At 38.2% G+C, this 15,594-nt stretch overlaps 1 protein-coding gene across 1 annotated transcript in view; it reads right to left on the minus strand.

The window, feature by feature from the left end:
* LOC150084486 (protein kinase C-binding protein NELL1-like) overlaps positions 1-15,594 on the minus strand; it is a 512,402-nt gene that overhangs the window by 120,804 nt on the left and 376,004 nt on the right. The window contains exons 15-16 of the mRNA XM_090375239.1: positions 9,116-9,211; positions 136-276 (exon numbers count right to left, since the gene is read on the minus strand). Of these exons, the coding sequence (XP_090231365.1) occupies positions 136-276; positions 9,116-9,211 (237 nt within the window). The remainder of the gene's footprint in view (positions 1-135; positions 277-9,115; positions 9,212-15,594) is intronic.

The following is a 15,594-nucleotide window of genomic DNA, read 5'->3' on the forward strand; positions in this document are numbered from 1 at the left end:
AATTTCCAGTAAGCTAACTTTCTTTGGAGAAGACTGAACTACATAAAAATCTAATTTTGAATCTTGGATTCTAATTCATGAATATAACCTACAATCCTTTTTTCTTATTATCCTTTTTTTCTTAGTAATGCTTACCTTGACAAAATATACCCAAACTGTTATCTGCTAAATGACTCTGATAACCTTCGTGACACTCACAGTAATACCAACCAGGCATGTTAACACAGTGTGAATTAGGATGGCACTGATGAAGTCCAAGGTTGCACTCATCAACATCTGAAAAATATAATTTAATATTTGTAGACTTACGATTTAAAAAAATAATAATAAATAAATATATGTATATATATATATTATTAGCTGTATGGTGCAAGGAAGCCAGAGGCTTTTGGTGCACCAGCCAAAAAAAAAAAAAAAAAAAGGTTACCCCGAGAGAGAGAGAGAGAGAGAGAGAGAGAGGGAGAAGTAGAAGGAAATAACCAAGAAAGAGAAGACTCGGGACCTTGAAGCCCATTCTCACCAGATGTGAGCCCCTGGGGTCGGTCGCACGCACACTGTCTCAAAAATATTGGTACAAACATTTAGGGGAAGTAGGTAACATCTAAAGGAATGTGAATCGCATAGGAACCCATAACCGGAAACGTCACCATAAGTCGGTACACAGCGCTGTTCATCAGTTTGCGAGAGAGAAAATTTCTGATTTACTCATTGAAGCAGTAGTCGGCGCATGAAGAGCACGCGTCGATATACGAACTGTGAGCTGGCAGACATGCATCTAGTGCATAGATTAGCAGAGGGCAATGGACGATCCGCTCAACGAATTTATGGAGAACGCTTCCCAGGCAGACATGTACCAGACCACTGTTTGTTTGCACGTGTGCATCAAAATTTGTGTGATCATGGGTCATTTAGAGGTAACAGGAGTAGTGCGGGCAGAACACGTTCGACACGAACTCCTGCCATAGAAGAAAGTGTGTTGAATGCCGTCCAGAATAATCCTACTACCAGCACACGTGCCGTTGCCTCTGCCTTAGGAGTGTCTCGTTGCAGTTTACAGCATTTCTGGCTCGACGATTCCTTACACCCCTTTCGTCTCCAAAGGGTTCAGTTACTGCTCCCCCCCCAAGATCATCCTGCACGTGTGGCTTTTGCGCAGTGGTTTCTCCAAGAAAGTGTTCAAGACTTGAATTTTCTAGCCTATGTTTTGGTCACGGATGAGGCTTATTTTACTCGGGAAGGCTTATTCAATCAGCACAATGCTCATGTGTGGGCTCACGACAACCCACACAGTTTGTGCCCCCAAGCGGCACAACATTGCTTTGCAATAAATGTGTGGGCAGGTATGGTCGGTGACTGCTTACTCACCGACCATACCTGTTACCATCCCGCACGAACTCCGCTAAATATTGGATCTTTCTTGAACAAGTTCTACCAGAGTTATTTGATAATGTTCCAGCAAATGTGAGATGCAACATTTGGTTTCAACATGTCGGGGTGCCTGCCCATTATGGAAGGTGTGTTTGTAACCATTTGAACAAGCATTTTGGGCGTCGATGGATTGACCGTGGTGGACCCGTTGCCTGGCCCCCACGCTCACCTGATTTATCGAGCCTTGATTTCTTTCTGTGGGTGGCCCTCAAATCTATAGTGTATGAATCGCCTGTGGAGATGGAATTGGATCTCGTGGCGAGACTTGTCTGCGCTGCTGCTACTGTCAAAGAAACTCCAGGTGTGTTCGACCGTATCTGCCAATCCATGCTGTGTCGGTCTCACGCATGCATTGCTTCTCATGGTGGAACCTTTGAGCATCTGCTGTAACATCATGAAATGCCTCCATCTCGTACTCCATTGTTAATATTATGTCAAATAAATGTTTGCCACTAATTACTGTCTTGTGTCATTTCTGCTTCTTGTGCCTCTGCTACTACTTTCCTGTGATGTTTCCGGTTATGGGTTCCTATGCGATTCACATTCCTTTAGATGTTACCTACCTCCCCTAAACTTTTGTAGCAATATTTTTGAGACACCCTGTGTGTGTGTGTGGGGGGGGGCACACAACCCTAAATAATAATTTAAGATTGTGTGGGAATCTCTCTCTCTCTCTCTCTCTCTCTCTCTCTCTCTCTCTCTGTTATATACAAATTGTAAGTAGAACGTGTAAAGTAGATTTAATTGGTTTAAGTTACGCGTTCTACTTACAATATTATATATATACACATTATGGCTGTGGCTGTAGGGTACGTTTTGCTAATGCAGTGTCCCTGATCCATAAGCAATATTACTATTTTACTATTATTATTATCCTTTTCATACAGGCACTTGCCCCCTATATTAATTAGCTTCTTAGTACCATTATTCGTTACTATATATATATATATATATATATATATATATATAGTGCCTGTAAAAATGGAAATGAAAAGTCCACAAGTTGCCAGAACTAACAGAAGGGATAGTAGAAAGTGGAAGTGAAGTAGTGGTTAAACAGGTGAAAGAATCTGAAAAACCTAGTGCAAAAATGAACTGGGACTGAGAGAGAAAAAAAAAGAAGGAATATACAAGTAAATAAATAAATAACTATATTCAGATATGGGAGGGCAATTTTAGCAAGAGGTCGAATCACAGGATGGCAAATATGCATAATCTGAATATAGTAGATGAAAATATGATACATTGCCAGGAAATTCATCAGGGGACTATTCCTGACCATGTATCAGGCACTGCGTTTCCAAACTTGTCCGTAGTATTAGAAAAAGAGGAACAAAAATGCAGCCTTTTATCGTAATACTAGTAGACAAGATAATCCCAAAGCAGCGTAAAACATGTAAATTAAAATAAATACAAATTTACAAAAGTGTAATGTGAAATGTATGTGAAGTGCATGAAAAAGTATAGACAAGCAAATGGTATAGGGAATGCTAAATTCTAGAGGAGGGGGAAGGGGAAAAAAGATGTTCAAAAGAAGGCAAAAATAGCGATAGGATTTGGGATAGACAGCATTTGTATCACCCTCATATTGCACTAATAGTTTTATGAACAGGAAAAAAAATAGAAAAAGACAGTATAAAGAAAAGAAAAAAAAAAAATACTGTCATTTTCTATTTTTTTTTTACAGACACTATTCTACAAACCACGCATATATATATATATACAGGCAGGCCTCGCATAACACAAGTTCGATTAACGCGATTTTCAGTTAACGCTATTTGAAAAATTATACCACTTCACTTTACACGATGCAAATTTCCAGTTAAAGCGATTTTTTTTTTTTTTTTTATGCGATAGTTGAAAAAGATTTGAATTGCACGTTAAGCTTACCACAAGTCGTACAGTCAATAAACAAATGTTTGCCTGCTGCCCGACTCAGTGTGTTCCATCAACCATCGGAAGAAGAAGTGTTACTTGTTTGTCTCCTGCTAATAAAGTCAATGCACACTTGCATAAAAATTCAAATTTTTAAATGAGCCAGATGAAAAATGTTACCACGAAGGAGATAATGGTAAAAGAATTAGATGAAATCTTTCGTATCGCAGAGAACCTCAAACAAAAGGTTTGAGGTTCTCTGCGATATTTATTTCGCCTGGGCCCAGAGAAGATTGTTGTCGGCTATCGGAAATTGACTGATGAAAAGAGAAAGTCAACACTGTTCAAATATTTCTGCAACAGTCATTTCTTCATTGTATATTTTATGTCAGAGGTCCCCAAACTTTCTCAGTTCATGGCACCCTTAGTGTCTCAGTAATCTTTTCAAAACACACCCAGACCAAAAGAAATACCTAACAGTTCCATTTAGTAGTTGGGTCCAAACAACTTAATAAGAAATGCTGAAACTGTGAACTACCTCGAGCTAGTAGTTTGTGCGGTGTCCGACAGATGTCGAGTATCGCTGTGTTTCCCTCGAAAATTTAAAATATTCCGCGGCGCGCAGTTTGGGAACCGCTGTTTTATGCAATAAACATTTAATTCCATAATTATTTTCATTATCTTTTACATTGTATACAGTTAAAAAGTTATTTAAAAGGTATTTTTAAAATTCTTTATGGACATTCCAGAAGGTCAGGGACCAATTATAATTTTTCCTATTGATTGTTATATTCGATTAACGCGTTACCGTTTTGCGCGATGCGCTCACGGGACGAATTAATCGCGTTAATCGAGGCCAGCCTATATATATATATAAAATATTGGGGATAATAATAGAAAATAATAGAAAAGATAAATCAATCAAATAATACCTGCTAATTCAAGGATTTAGAAAAACGCTAAGGATTTAAAAAAAAAAAAAATATATATATATATATATCGCTTTTTACCCACAATCCAGACGACTTCAACCTTCGATCCCCAGTCTAGGCCAACCACCCAGACTGAGGGCAAAAAACGACAAGAAGTTCTCTGTTTCTGTTCTCTGTTTCAGTCTAGGTGGTTGGCCCCAGTTGAAGTCATCTGGTTGAAGATGACTTCAACTGGGGCCAACATGCTGCAGCATGGGTCTCAAACAAGTTTGAACCCATGCTGCAGCCAGTCAGCATCCTTTTACTGTCCAACTACAAACTCCCAGAACCAACTTTTATTTTTCCTGATTTATTCCTTCAACTTCCATTTTCTGGAACAATTTGTATACATCGATGAGCCAAAATGTTATGACCAGCGAGTAGTTATGCAAATCGAAGCAACTGCAGGCGAACTACGGCAAGTGCACGGGTCGGGACACAGTATAAATAACAACACCTGATACTGAGCTTCGTTAATCAGTGTTACTCTTGTTTTTCAAATGAGAAAGGCAGCGGACTTAAGTAAGTTTGACAAAGGCCAAATTGTAATGGCCAGACAACTGGGTCAGAGCATATCCGAAATGGCATGTCTGGTGGGGTACTCACGGTCAGCCTTGGTTAGTATCTACCAAAAGTGGTCCGAGGAATGGAAAAGCATGAACCGTCGGTGAGGTGTTGGATGACCACGGCTCATAGATGCTCGAGGTGAGCGAAGGCTCTCCCAGATGGTATGTGGCAACAGAAGTGCGACTGTGGTGCAACTAGCCGGTATTTGGAATGCTGGTGACAGGAGTAATGTGTCACAACACACAGTACATCGAGCCCTGCTGAAAATGGAGCTGTGTAGCCACAGGCCGCTCTGAGTGCCCATGCTAACCACAGTTCACTGGCAACAGTGCCTACAATGGGCACACGAGCATCGAAACTGGACCCTGAGTGATCGGAAGGTCATCTGGTCGGATGAATCACGTTTTCTGTTGCGCCATGTGGATGGTTGGATACATGTGCATTGTTTACCTGGGGAAGTGATGGCCCTGGATGCACTGTGGGACAAAAACATGCTTGTTGAGGCAGTGTCATGCTTTATTATTATTATTATTATTATTATTATTATTAATAATATCCATATGATGCAAGGAAGCCTGAGGCTTATGCTGCACCAGGAAAAAAAAAAAAAAAAGTTCCTGAGTAACCCTGAGAGAGAGAGAGAGAGAGAGAGAGAGAGAGTCAAAAGTAGAAGGAAATCACCAAGAAAGAGAAGAATGATGATATCCAGCTCAGGACCCTGGGTGTGCCAAGCCCATACTCACCAGATGTGAGCCCCTGGGGTTGAGGCTATGTTCTGCTGAGATACCCTGGATCCAGTCATCCATGTGCTGAGCACTCTGACGTCTACCACCTACCTAAACATATTTGCTGACCAGGTACACCCTTTCATGGCAACGGTCTTCCCCCTCTGGCGGTGCCTTATTTCAGCAGGATAATGCACACTGCCCGGATTGTTCGAGACTGGTTCGCGGAACACAAGGAAGAATTCCAGGTATTGCCCTGGCCTCCAAATTCCCCAGACATCAATCCCATCAAGCATCTGTGGTTTGTGTTGGAACAGAAACTCCGATCTGCAGCATCTCAACCACGGATTGTACAGGAGTTAAAGGATCTGCTGGTTACATGTTGGTACTAGATACCACAAGGCACATTTAGAAATCTTGTAGCATCCATTGCCTATTGGTTACGAGCTGTTTTGGTTGCACGTGGAGGACCAACATCATATTAGGTAGGTGGTCGTAATGTTTTGGCTCATCGGTATATATATTTCCTGGAAATTACAATCTACAGAAATTGAAGTCTAAAGTCAATAAGTATTATCTTCGTTCTTCTCAACCTCAAACTCACATAGAGAAATAATCAATATAGGATCTAATGCCTTTCGTTTTTGGAGTATTCATAAAAAAAATTAATAAATTTGTTTCCTTGCTTCCTAGCATGTAACTTGATTTTCCATTTTATACTTTTTGATCTTCTTCCCTAGTTATGTTAAAGGAGGCAGTAAAGGAAGAAGCAAACCCTTAGCCATAATTATGAGAGCTTCCTTGGACTCAGAGGAAGTCCCCACACACTGGACATGTACAAATCTATCTCCAATTCACAAAGGCAGATCAAAGAGCGACACAAGTAATTACAGACCTGTTAGTTTAACTTGTGTTCCAGGGAAAACAATGGAGTCGCTGGTTAAAGAAGCATTGCAGGTTCATCTAGACAAGACTACAGTAATAGTTAAGACACGGCATGGGTTTGTTAAAGGGTGATCTTCTCTGACCAATTTGATTGGATACTGATGTGATCACAAAGGAACTGAATGTCAAAAATAACTTTGATATCATATACTTGGATTTCAGGAAATCTTTTGATACTGTTGTACATGGAAGACTACTGTACAAATTGGGGAGGTATGGCATTAAGTTGCTACAATGGATAAAGGGATGGTCGATTGGTAATCAATGGACACTGCTCTTCGTGGACAAACGTTATTAGTTGAGTTCCCCAGGGTTTAGTGCTGGGCCCATTGCTGTTTTGTGTATTCATCGATGATATTGATGAAGGTATATCAGGATTAATGTCCACGTTTGCAGATGATACAAAGGTTGGCAGGGTTGTTACCGACAGTAAAGACAGTATGCTACTCCAACTGGATCTAGATAAGTTGGGCAAATGGGCTGAGAAGGGGTAACTGAAGTTTAACACTGACAAATGCACAGTACTGCATAAGGGTAACAATAACCCAAGAGAAACATACCAACTGTGTGGTACTACATTCAGGGAAGTGGAAAGTGAAAAAGACCTGGGGTGATTGTGCAGTCATATATGAAGTTAGCTGAGCAACGTAGACAGGCTGACAGGGCAGATCATGAAGTCTTGTCAATGATATACAGGAATTTTGCTAGGAGGGGCAGGAAGGTGATTATTCCGTTGTACAAGGCAATGGCAGGCCACACCTAGAGTACCATGTACTGGTCTTGAGGCCTCAATTTAGGAAGACTGCATTAGCATTAGCATTACTAGAGGCATATGATGCAAAAAAGCAAGCTTATGCAGCATCAGGCAGAAAAAAAAAACCTCCCATTTCACCCCTCCATTCGTTCCAAATGCCTGTCCAGCTTAGCCTTAAATTTATTTAGGCTATTAGCTTCCACAACAAAAAGATGGAAGCATGTTCCATCAATCAACTTCCCACTGGCTTAAGAAAAATTTCCTCACATCTATTCTACAACTACCTTTCCTCAATTTGAAACCATGTCCCCTCAGGTTCTTAGTCTGAGCAAGAGGAAGAATCCCATCAGTATTCAGCTTTCTCACTCCATTCATGGCGTTATAGACCTCAATTAGATCTTGCAGGTGCCTACTCTCCAGGCGCTGCAATTTGCAGAACTTTCTTGGTAAGAGTGTCCCCCTTTGTTCCCCCCTCACCAATCTTGTTGCCTTTCTTTGTACTTGTTCTAGCAACTCTACATCCTTCCTAAAACGTGGCCTCCAGACCTGTACACAGTACTCTAGGTGTGGCCTGACCATTTCCTTGTACAATGGGATAATCACCTCCCCGTCCCTGCTAGCAAAATTCCTGTATATCATTGACAAGACTCCATGATCTGCCCTGGCAGCCCATCTGCATTGATCAGCTAACTTCATATTTGACTGCACAATCACCCCCAGGTCTTTTTCACTTTCCACTTCCTTGAGTGTAGTACCACACAGTTGGTACGTTTCTCTTGGGTTATTGCTACCCTTATGCAGTACTTTGCATTTGTCAATGTTAAACTTCAGTTGCCACTTCTCAGCCCTTATCTAGTTTCAGTTGGAGTAGCATACTGACTTTACTGTCGTTAACAACCCTCCCAACCTTTGTATCATCTGCAAACTTGGACATTAAACCTGTTATACCCTCATCAATATCATTGATAAATATACAGGTCTGGAGGCCTTATTTTAGGAGAGTTGCTAGAACGAGTACAAAGGGCACCAAGATTGGTGAGTGGAACTAAGGGGTGCTCCTACCAAGAAAGGCTTAAGTTCTGCAAATTGCAGTGCCTGGAGAGTAGGCACCTTAGAGGTGATTTGATTGAGGTATATAAGGACTTGAATGGATTGATAAAGCTGAATGCTGATGGGATTCTTCCTCTTGTTCAGATTAGAAACCTGAGGGGGCATAGACTCAAATTGAGGAAAGACAGTTGTAGAATAGATGTGATAAATTTGCCTTTAGCCAGTGGGTGGTTGATTGGTGGAACAGACTTCCATCTTTTGTTGTGGAAGTTGATAGCCTAAATAAATTTAAAGCTGAGCTGGACAGGCATTTGGAATGAATGGGTTTTTTTTTTTTTTTTTTTGGCTGATGCTGCATAAGCTTGCTTTCTTGCCTCTACTAATGCTATCTTCCAATGTTTACTTTACAGGAAAGGATGGTGACAGTGCATAGTAGTGTGTTTTATATATGGTCCATGGAGCCACAGTTACGGCAAATGGTATTCCCTTGGCCAATAGGATGCGAGCAGCCAAATGTTCTGCACTTATAGTACCTTATGAGATTTGGGATATACAGTTGTATGCAACAGTCCAGATACTGGCTTTGACAGAGTTTGGAAGACTCAGTGCATTAAAATATTATGGGTGGGAATTAATTCACCTTTTTCCTTAATTAATATGCACTTTTGCCTACATAACTTTTTGATTCTGTATGTGTATGTACCTAAGACAAAGGGGTCTGCTGGTTTGTGATAAATAATTTTTTTTTTTTTTATTTTTTGAAATTCAATATATAAAATTAACACTAAAAATAAACGAACCTATTTCACAACTTGGACCAGTATAACCATGCCGACAAGAACAAATACCTGGCAAAACACAGTGGCCTCCATTTAGACATGTCTGATTGCAAACAGCTGAAATAGTACTATGATAATGAGATTCAGAAATTAATTAGATAACAAAATAATACCATTATATTAATAATTGTTTCAATTTACTATAAAAGCAGCTCTACTTGTACATAATTTTATATTGATCATACTAGAATGCATAATTTTTAATACATTAAATGAAGGATTTCAGAAGTTAATCCTGTTTACTTAACTTGGCTTCATACCCTCCATTTCATAATAAGTGAGTAAATGAGGCGTTCATGGCAAATTATCCATTAATTTGGCAGCAGTGGCACCGTAACTGTAGCAAAGCCAGTGGAGAGGCATCTGACAGGTGCCATTTTCCTTTTAATTAATTCTGCTCGAACAGTATCAATATATATATTTTTTTAAGTCATTTGAAATACTTAATGCATGTAAATTTAAGTTTTATAAAAATATTAAAGTTTTTAAAATATGCAGTGTATTTTACATGTTTTATTTTCATAAAAACAAAAAATTAATTCTGCTGAAAAATATAAAATAAAAGTATTAGACTTAAAATAGAAGCATTAGTTTCTTAATCTCTTCCATTCTCCATTTAAAAGACTAAGTGTGTGAAATTTCAACCTGCACATGTGCATATATTTCTGCTTATTGTGTATTACTAAAAAATTGAAAAATACATTATGTATATGTATATCTGATACTATTAGTTACTTCTATTTTCAGGCTTATTTCAAAATTTATTTCAAATTTGGCATCCTAAATATTGCACAAAATTTGCAAATTTGTAGCAATGTATGTTGCTTCCCTTGGACTGGCCATTTTGAGAGAATAATGAGTCTTGTGTTATTATCTGTATGCTGTGAAAATAATTAAACCTTTTCAAAAGAACCAATAGTTGACTGTTGGCCTACTGGGAGAGGATAAACATCATCATCATCAGCCATTTTCAATCCACTGCAGGATGAAGGCCTCTCCAGCAACTTTCCAGTTCCTTCTGTTTTCAGCACTGGCCATCCATTTACTACTCAAAAACTCATGAATTTCATCTATCCATCTCCGCCTTTGTCTTCCAGGTTTTCTTCTAGCTCCTCTTGGGTACCATTCTGTTATTTTCTTAGTCCATCTGTCATCATGTCTTCGAGCTATGTGTCCTGCCCAAGACCATTTTAGTTCTTTAGTTTTGATAAGAATGTCCTTTACTTGAGTTTGCTGCCTAATCCATGTGTTTCTCTTCTTATCTAACAGTCTGATTCCCAATATAATTCGTTCCATTCTTCGCTGTGTAGTTCTTAGCTTCTCTTCCATTCTTTTGGTGAGTGCCCAAGTTTCACTTCCATAAGTCATGGTGGGGAGTATACATTGATTCATTATTTTACGTTTCAGACAAACTGGGATATTGCTCTTCAGTATGTGACTATATTTCCTGAATGCTATCCATCCAAAATTTATTCTTCTCTTGACTTCCAGCCATTTATCATTATTACAGCTAATAACTTGTCCCAGATAAGTATATGACTCCACCTTTTCAATTACTGCTCCTTCAATCATTATTTCCCTTTCCGTGGCATACTTGTTCATCATTACTTTTGTTTTAGCCATATTCATCTTTAGTCCAAAATCCTTACTAACTGTGCATAACTGATTAAGATTTTCCTCTAATTCTTTGGGATCGTGGCTTATGACCACAATGTCATCTGCAAATCGTAAATGGTTTAGGTACTCTCCATTCACATTGACTCCTTTCTGCGACCAGTCTAATCTTCTGAAAGCTTCCTCAAGGGCAGCAGTAAACAGCTTCGGAGATATTGTGTCTCCTTGTCGAACTCCTTTCTCGATTTTAAATTTCCTACTGTCTTTGTCTAGTCTGATAAAGGAGGTAGCACTCTCATATATTTTCTTCAAAATCATAATATATGGGGTATCTATGCCTTGTCTTTCCAGTGCCCGAAACATTGCCTTATGCTGTATGGAGTCAAACGCCTTTTCATAATCCACAAATGCCAGGCATAATGGTGTTTTATATTCATTTGCTTTCTCCATTAGCTGTGATATTACGTGAAGGTGATCCATAGTTGAGAATCCTGTCCTAAAGCCAGCTTGCTCTTTCGGTTGATTCTCATCAAGTATTCTTTCTAATCTGTAAGTAATGACCCTTGTGAACAACTTGTAGATATGGGATAACAAGCTAATTGGTCTATAATTTCCAATTTCTGATTTATCTCCTTTCTTATGCAGCAAAACTATGATTGCATTATTCCGCTGCTTAGGCATCACACCTTTTCTAATGCACTTTGTGAAGAGCCTTGCCAGTTTTTGTGTTATGTCTCTTCCTCCCAATTTTAACAACTCTACAGTAACTTCATCTTCCCCCGGGGCTTTCCGATTCTTCATTTTCTTCAATGCATGTTCTACCTCATCAGGAAGAATATTGGGTATGTCGTATGTGTTGCTACTTTGCAATCCATCTTCCCCACTGCTGGTATCATTCCCTCGCTCCTTGTATAATTCTCTATAGTAGTCTTCTGCTATTTGAATTATGCCTTCTCTGCTGTTTATAAGTACACCATCGCTATTCTTCAGTTTCAGTATCATTTGTCTTTCTGTATTACTGCTCATGGCTGCTGATTTAAATCCTTTGTTTTCCCTTAATGCTTGTTCTACTTTTCTTGTGTTAAATCTTCTTATGTCTTCTCTGAGTCTCTTTCTAATGGCTTTGCATAACTCAGTATACTCAATTTTCTCCCTGTCAGTGTTTTTCTTGCTCTTCATTTGTCGTCTTTGGTTCATCATGACAAGTGTTTCTTGACTAATTTTTTCTTCTTTGGATTTCTGTTTCCCTATAGGTTTCTTGGGCTTTATCACTTTCAGAAAGTTGTAATATTCCTCGTCGATATCTTGGTCCTGAGCAGTCTGCAGAAGCTCAAACTTGTTCTTAAGTTCCAGTACATACTGCTTTTTCTCCTCTTCTGTTATTTCAAAGACCTTTGTATTATTTACTCGAGTCAGTTTTTTCCTTTCCTACATCTATATCAAAGTGTACATCTTACCATTCTGTGATCACTTCGAACATGTACCTTATTCAGGACGGTAACATCATTCACAATATATCTTCTGTTAGTGAGGATGAAGTCGATTTTATTAGTTGTTAATCCATTTGGACTCTTCCATGTCCACTTTCTCTTCACCCTTTTCTTGAAAAAAGTGTTCATTACTGACATTCCTTGAGATTCTGCAAATTCCACAAGTCTTTCACCTCTTTTATTTCTTTCACCAATTCCAAAATTTCCTATAGTTCCTCTTTCTGTGCTGTTTTGCCTTTTTCCAACCTTAGCATTGAAGTCCCCCATAATAATAGTGTAGTGGGTTTTCTGCTCATCTAGAAGACTCTCAATTTCAGTGTACATTTCTTCAACCTCTTCATCATCATGGCTCGATGTTGGTGCATAAATCATTATAATCTTTAGCTTGTACCTCTTAGAAATCTTGAGTATTAGTCTTGACACCCTTGGTGATGTACTTTTGAATTCCAAAATGTTGTTTTTAAAATCTTTATGGACCAGAAACCCAACTCCACCTTCACTCCTTTCACTGTTTCCATTGGTGTACAGCAGATTTCCACTTGATAAACTTATAAGTGATTCATTTCTTCTTCTTGTTTCAGCCAAACCGATGATATTGCAATTCACATTTTCAAGTAACCTAAAGGATAAACAAGTAACCTGAAATTTTAAGAGGATAAACAAGTAACCTGAAACTTTAAAAAAAAAAAAGTGGTATCTGCTACCAGGTCATTCTTCAAGCAAAATCCAAATAGTTGCAAAAATGGTGGTGGGGCACCTGACAGGTTCTTGTGCCCAATTCTTTATGAAAACCATAAGAAAATCACTTTAGAAACTGTTCCAGTAAAAGTTTGACTGTATCTAGGAAAGTAGAAAAAAAATTTCAGAATTTTAATCATTGATTAAGGGTTAACATGAGAACATTATTAACAAAGACCACCTGTGAGCTGCGCCACCATCACTGCCAGATTAAAAGTGTATAGCATGGCTATTTATGAATTAAATAAGGAAAAAATTGTCTGGCCAATGGTATAAATAAGTTATGATATTATTTAAGAAAAATTATAATACAAAATAACAAATGTTAATACAATCAAATTTATCTGCCTTGAGAATAAAGAAACAGTCTAATTTTCTTTTATTTATTTATTTTTATTTAATATACATTTTCCTGAGTTCAATTTATGTCCTATCTTGAGGAGGAAATGCTTGGGGGGGAAAAAAAAGAAATCTCGATGGTTATGCATGTATTTTTCAGATTTCTTAAGAGGAAACAGGGCAGCATCCACTGCTTTATGGGACTTGTGTACAGAAGCATTGTCACTAAGAAGAATGACAATGATACCTCATTGTTCATTTATGGCTCCTCTTAAATTTTTGCAAACAGTAGCATAAGCATCTCCAGTGATTATTTGCTTATGTGAAATGGTTGAGTCTGGCAGTGACAATCCATGGTGTTTCCATTGCATGGACTACTATTTTGTTTCCAGAACCTAGTGACGAACCCACATTTCAGCACCAGTTACAATTCTTGTGGATCAACATCATGCATGCATGGGGTGCTGGTGATATCCCAAGCACTTTCATGACATTGCTCAACAGACTTCACTTACAGGTGAATTTCTTCTTTAGCAAGGCCCAAAATTTCCTTACAAATCTGGGCTTTGCATTGTTTCTGAAAATGTGAGAGCATTCTTGGCACAGGCTCACCAGCAATATTAAAATTTCTGGAAATCAGGCACTGCAGACTTGGATATGCAGGATAGATATATTGATGTCTATCCTGCATAACTAAGTCTTCAATTTTTTAGTGGAAAATCTAGAAATGCACTTCTGTTGGTTGTCCTGAGTGGGGTCACCTATGGATTCTCAACCCTATTTAACCTGCTTAAACCAAAATTTTAGCTAGTATTCAGAAATGGCAAAATCATCATATACAAATTTTGTGCATTCATGAATAACTTCTGGTCCATTCCTTTCTCTTGTTGCTCAATTTTGTGAATTATATTTTACCTGGGCTGGCTAATTTAAATCTCATCTGTTATTCTGTATTTCACTGTAATGTGCTGGACCTGCACAAATAAGATATACAGACATTTATGTCTGTATCTTATTTATGAGAATATAATACAGTAGTTTTGTTTATGTATAAAGCATATTTATAGTCAAGGTGATAAACTTATTGAACCCCTTCTAGCCCAACATACCCACATCTGCAATAAAATATAAATTAATAAAATAAATAAAATGAGCAGGTCTGTGTATATCAAGGTAGTTGAGATAGAATGTTCAGCAACTTGATCTAGGGCTAATTTAATGGTATAAAGTTCAGCAGTAAAAATATTGCATTATTGGTAATGAGGCTGTAATGTTTTAACACTACAGCCCCATTATGTATCATGGGACTTGATACACTGATGTATCAAGTCCCATGATACATCAGTGTAAATTTCACAGGTCTATAAGTTTGATATTGAGTAAGCTTTGTGTAACTATTTAATGTTGCAAGAAGACATGATATTCTTTCCCCATTGTTTGAAGTGGTCATTACAGGATAGAGAGTTGATAAGTTCTCAAAGAGGTTGTTAATGTTGTATCCAGAAAAGTTGTTTGGCTAGATATTCCAGGCATAAGACAGTTCTATTATTCTGAATGATGCAGATTGGTTTGCATTTATCTTTTTAATATAAAAGGACTCCCTCGTATTGTTATACAGATATTTCCAGCTGGGGTGGAAAGGTGGAAAGGAAAGAGGGCAAATTTTTGCAGTGTAAAGTAATGTTAATGACAAAGATGTAACAGGGATTCATATGTTTTGATGTAAAGGCTTTCTGATGTCAGGGAAGCTCTCAGGGTGATTCTGACAGCAACTGTGCTGGTATTTAGTTGCTGTAGAGTCATATATTTGAGATACAAAGTCTAGATGAGACCTGATAATTGCTCTGTATAGATGCAATAAAGTGTAGCAATTTGCACATTATGATCTGGATGATACAGATCAGGGTATATTTAATTTCTTCAATCAGGTGAGTCACATGGACCTAAATGTTCAGCTTATCATCTAGTATTAAGCATACAAATTAAGCAGTATTAACAAGAGGGACTGGAATATTATTGATCTGAAGCTTAGGATCAGGATCAAGTCAATGCCATTACAAAAGCAAGTAGGGGTGATGGATTTCTCTTCAGCCAGGAAGTCACCATTATTCAATGTCCAGAATTCTATTATAGCTGTTGTGACCTGAAGCCATGTTTAAATATTGACCGTGCTCTGTGACTGACATTAATAGCCTGATATAAGGTTTTTGTCCCAATTTTTGGGACAAAAATCTTATATCAGACTAATTAGGATTCCAA

The sequence above is a fragment of the Mastigoproctus giganteus genome, chromosome 6 (assembly GCF_048544385.1).
Source record: "Mastigoproctus giganteus isolate SK-2022 chromosome 6, ASM4854438v1, whole genome shotgun sequence".
Taxonomy (NCBI): domain Eukaryota; kingdom Metazoa; phylum Arthropoda; class Arachnida; order Uropygi; family Thelyphonidae; genus Mastigoproctus; species Mastigoproctus giganteus.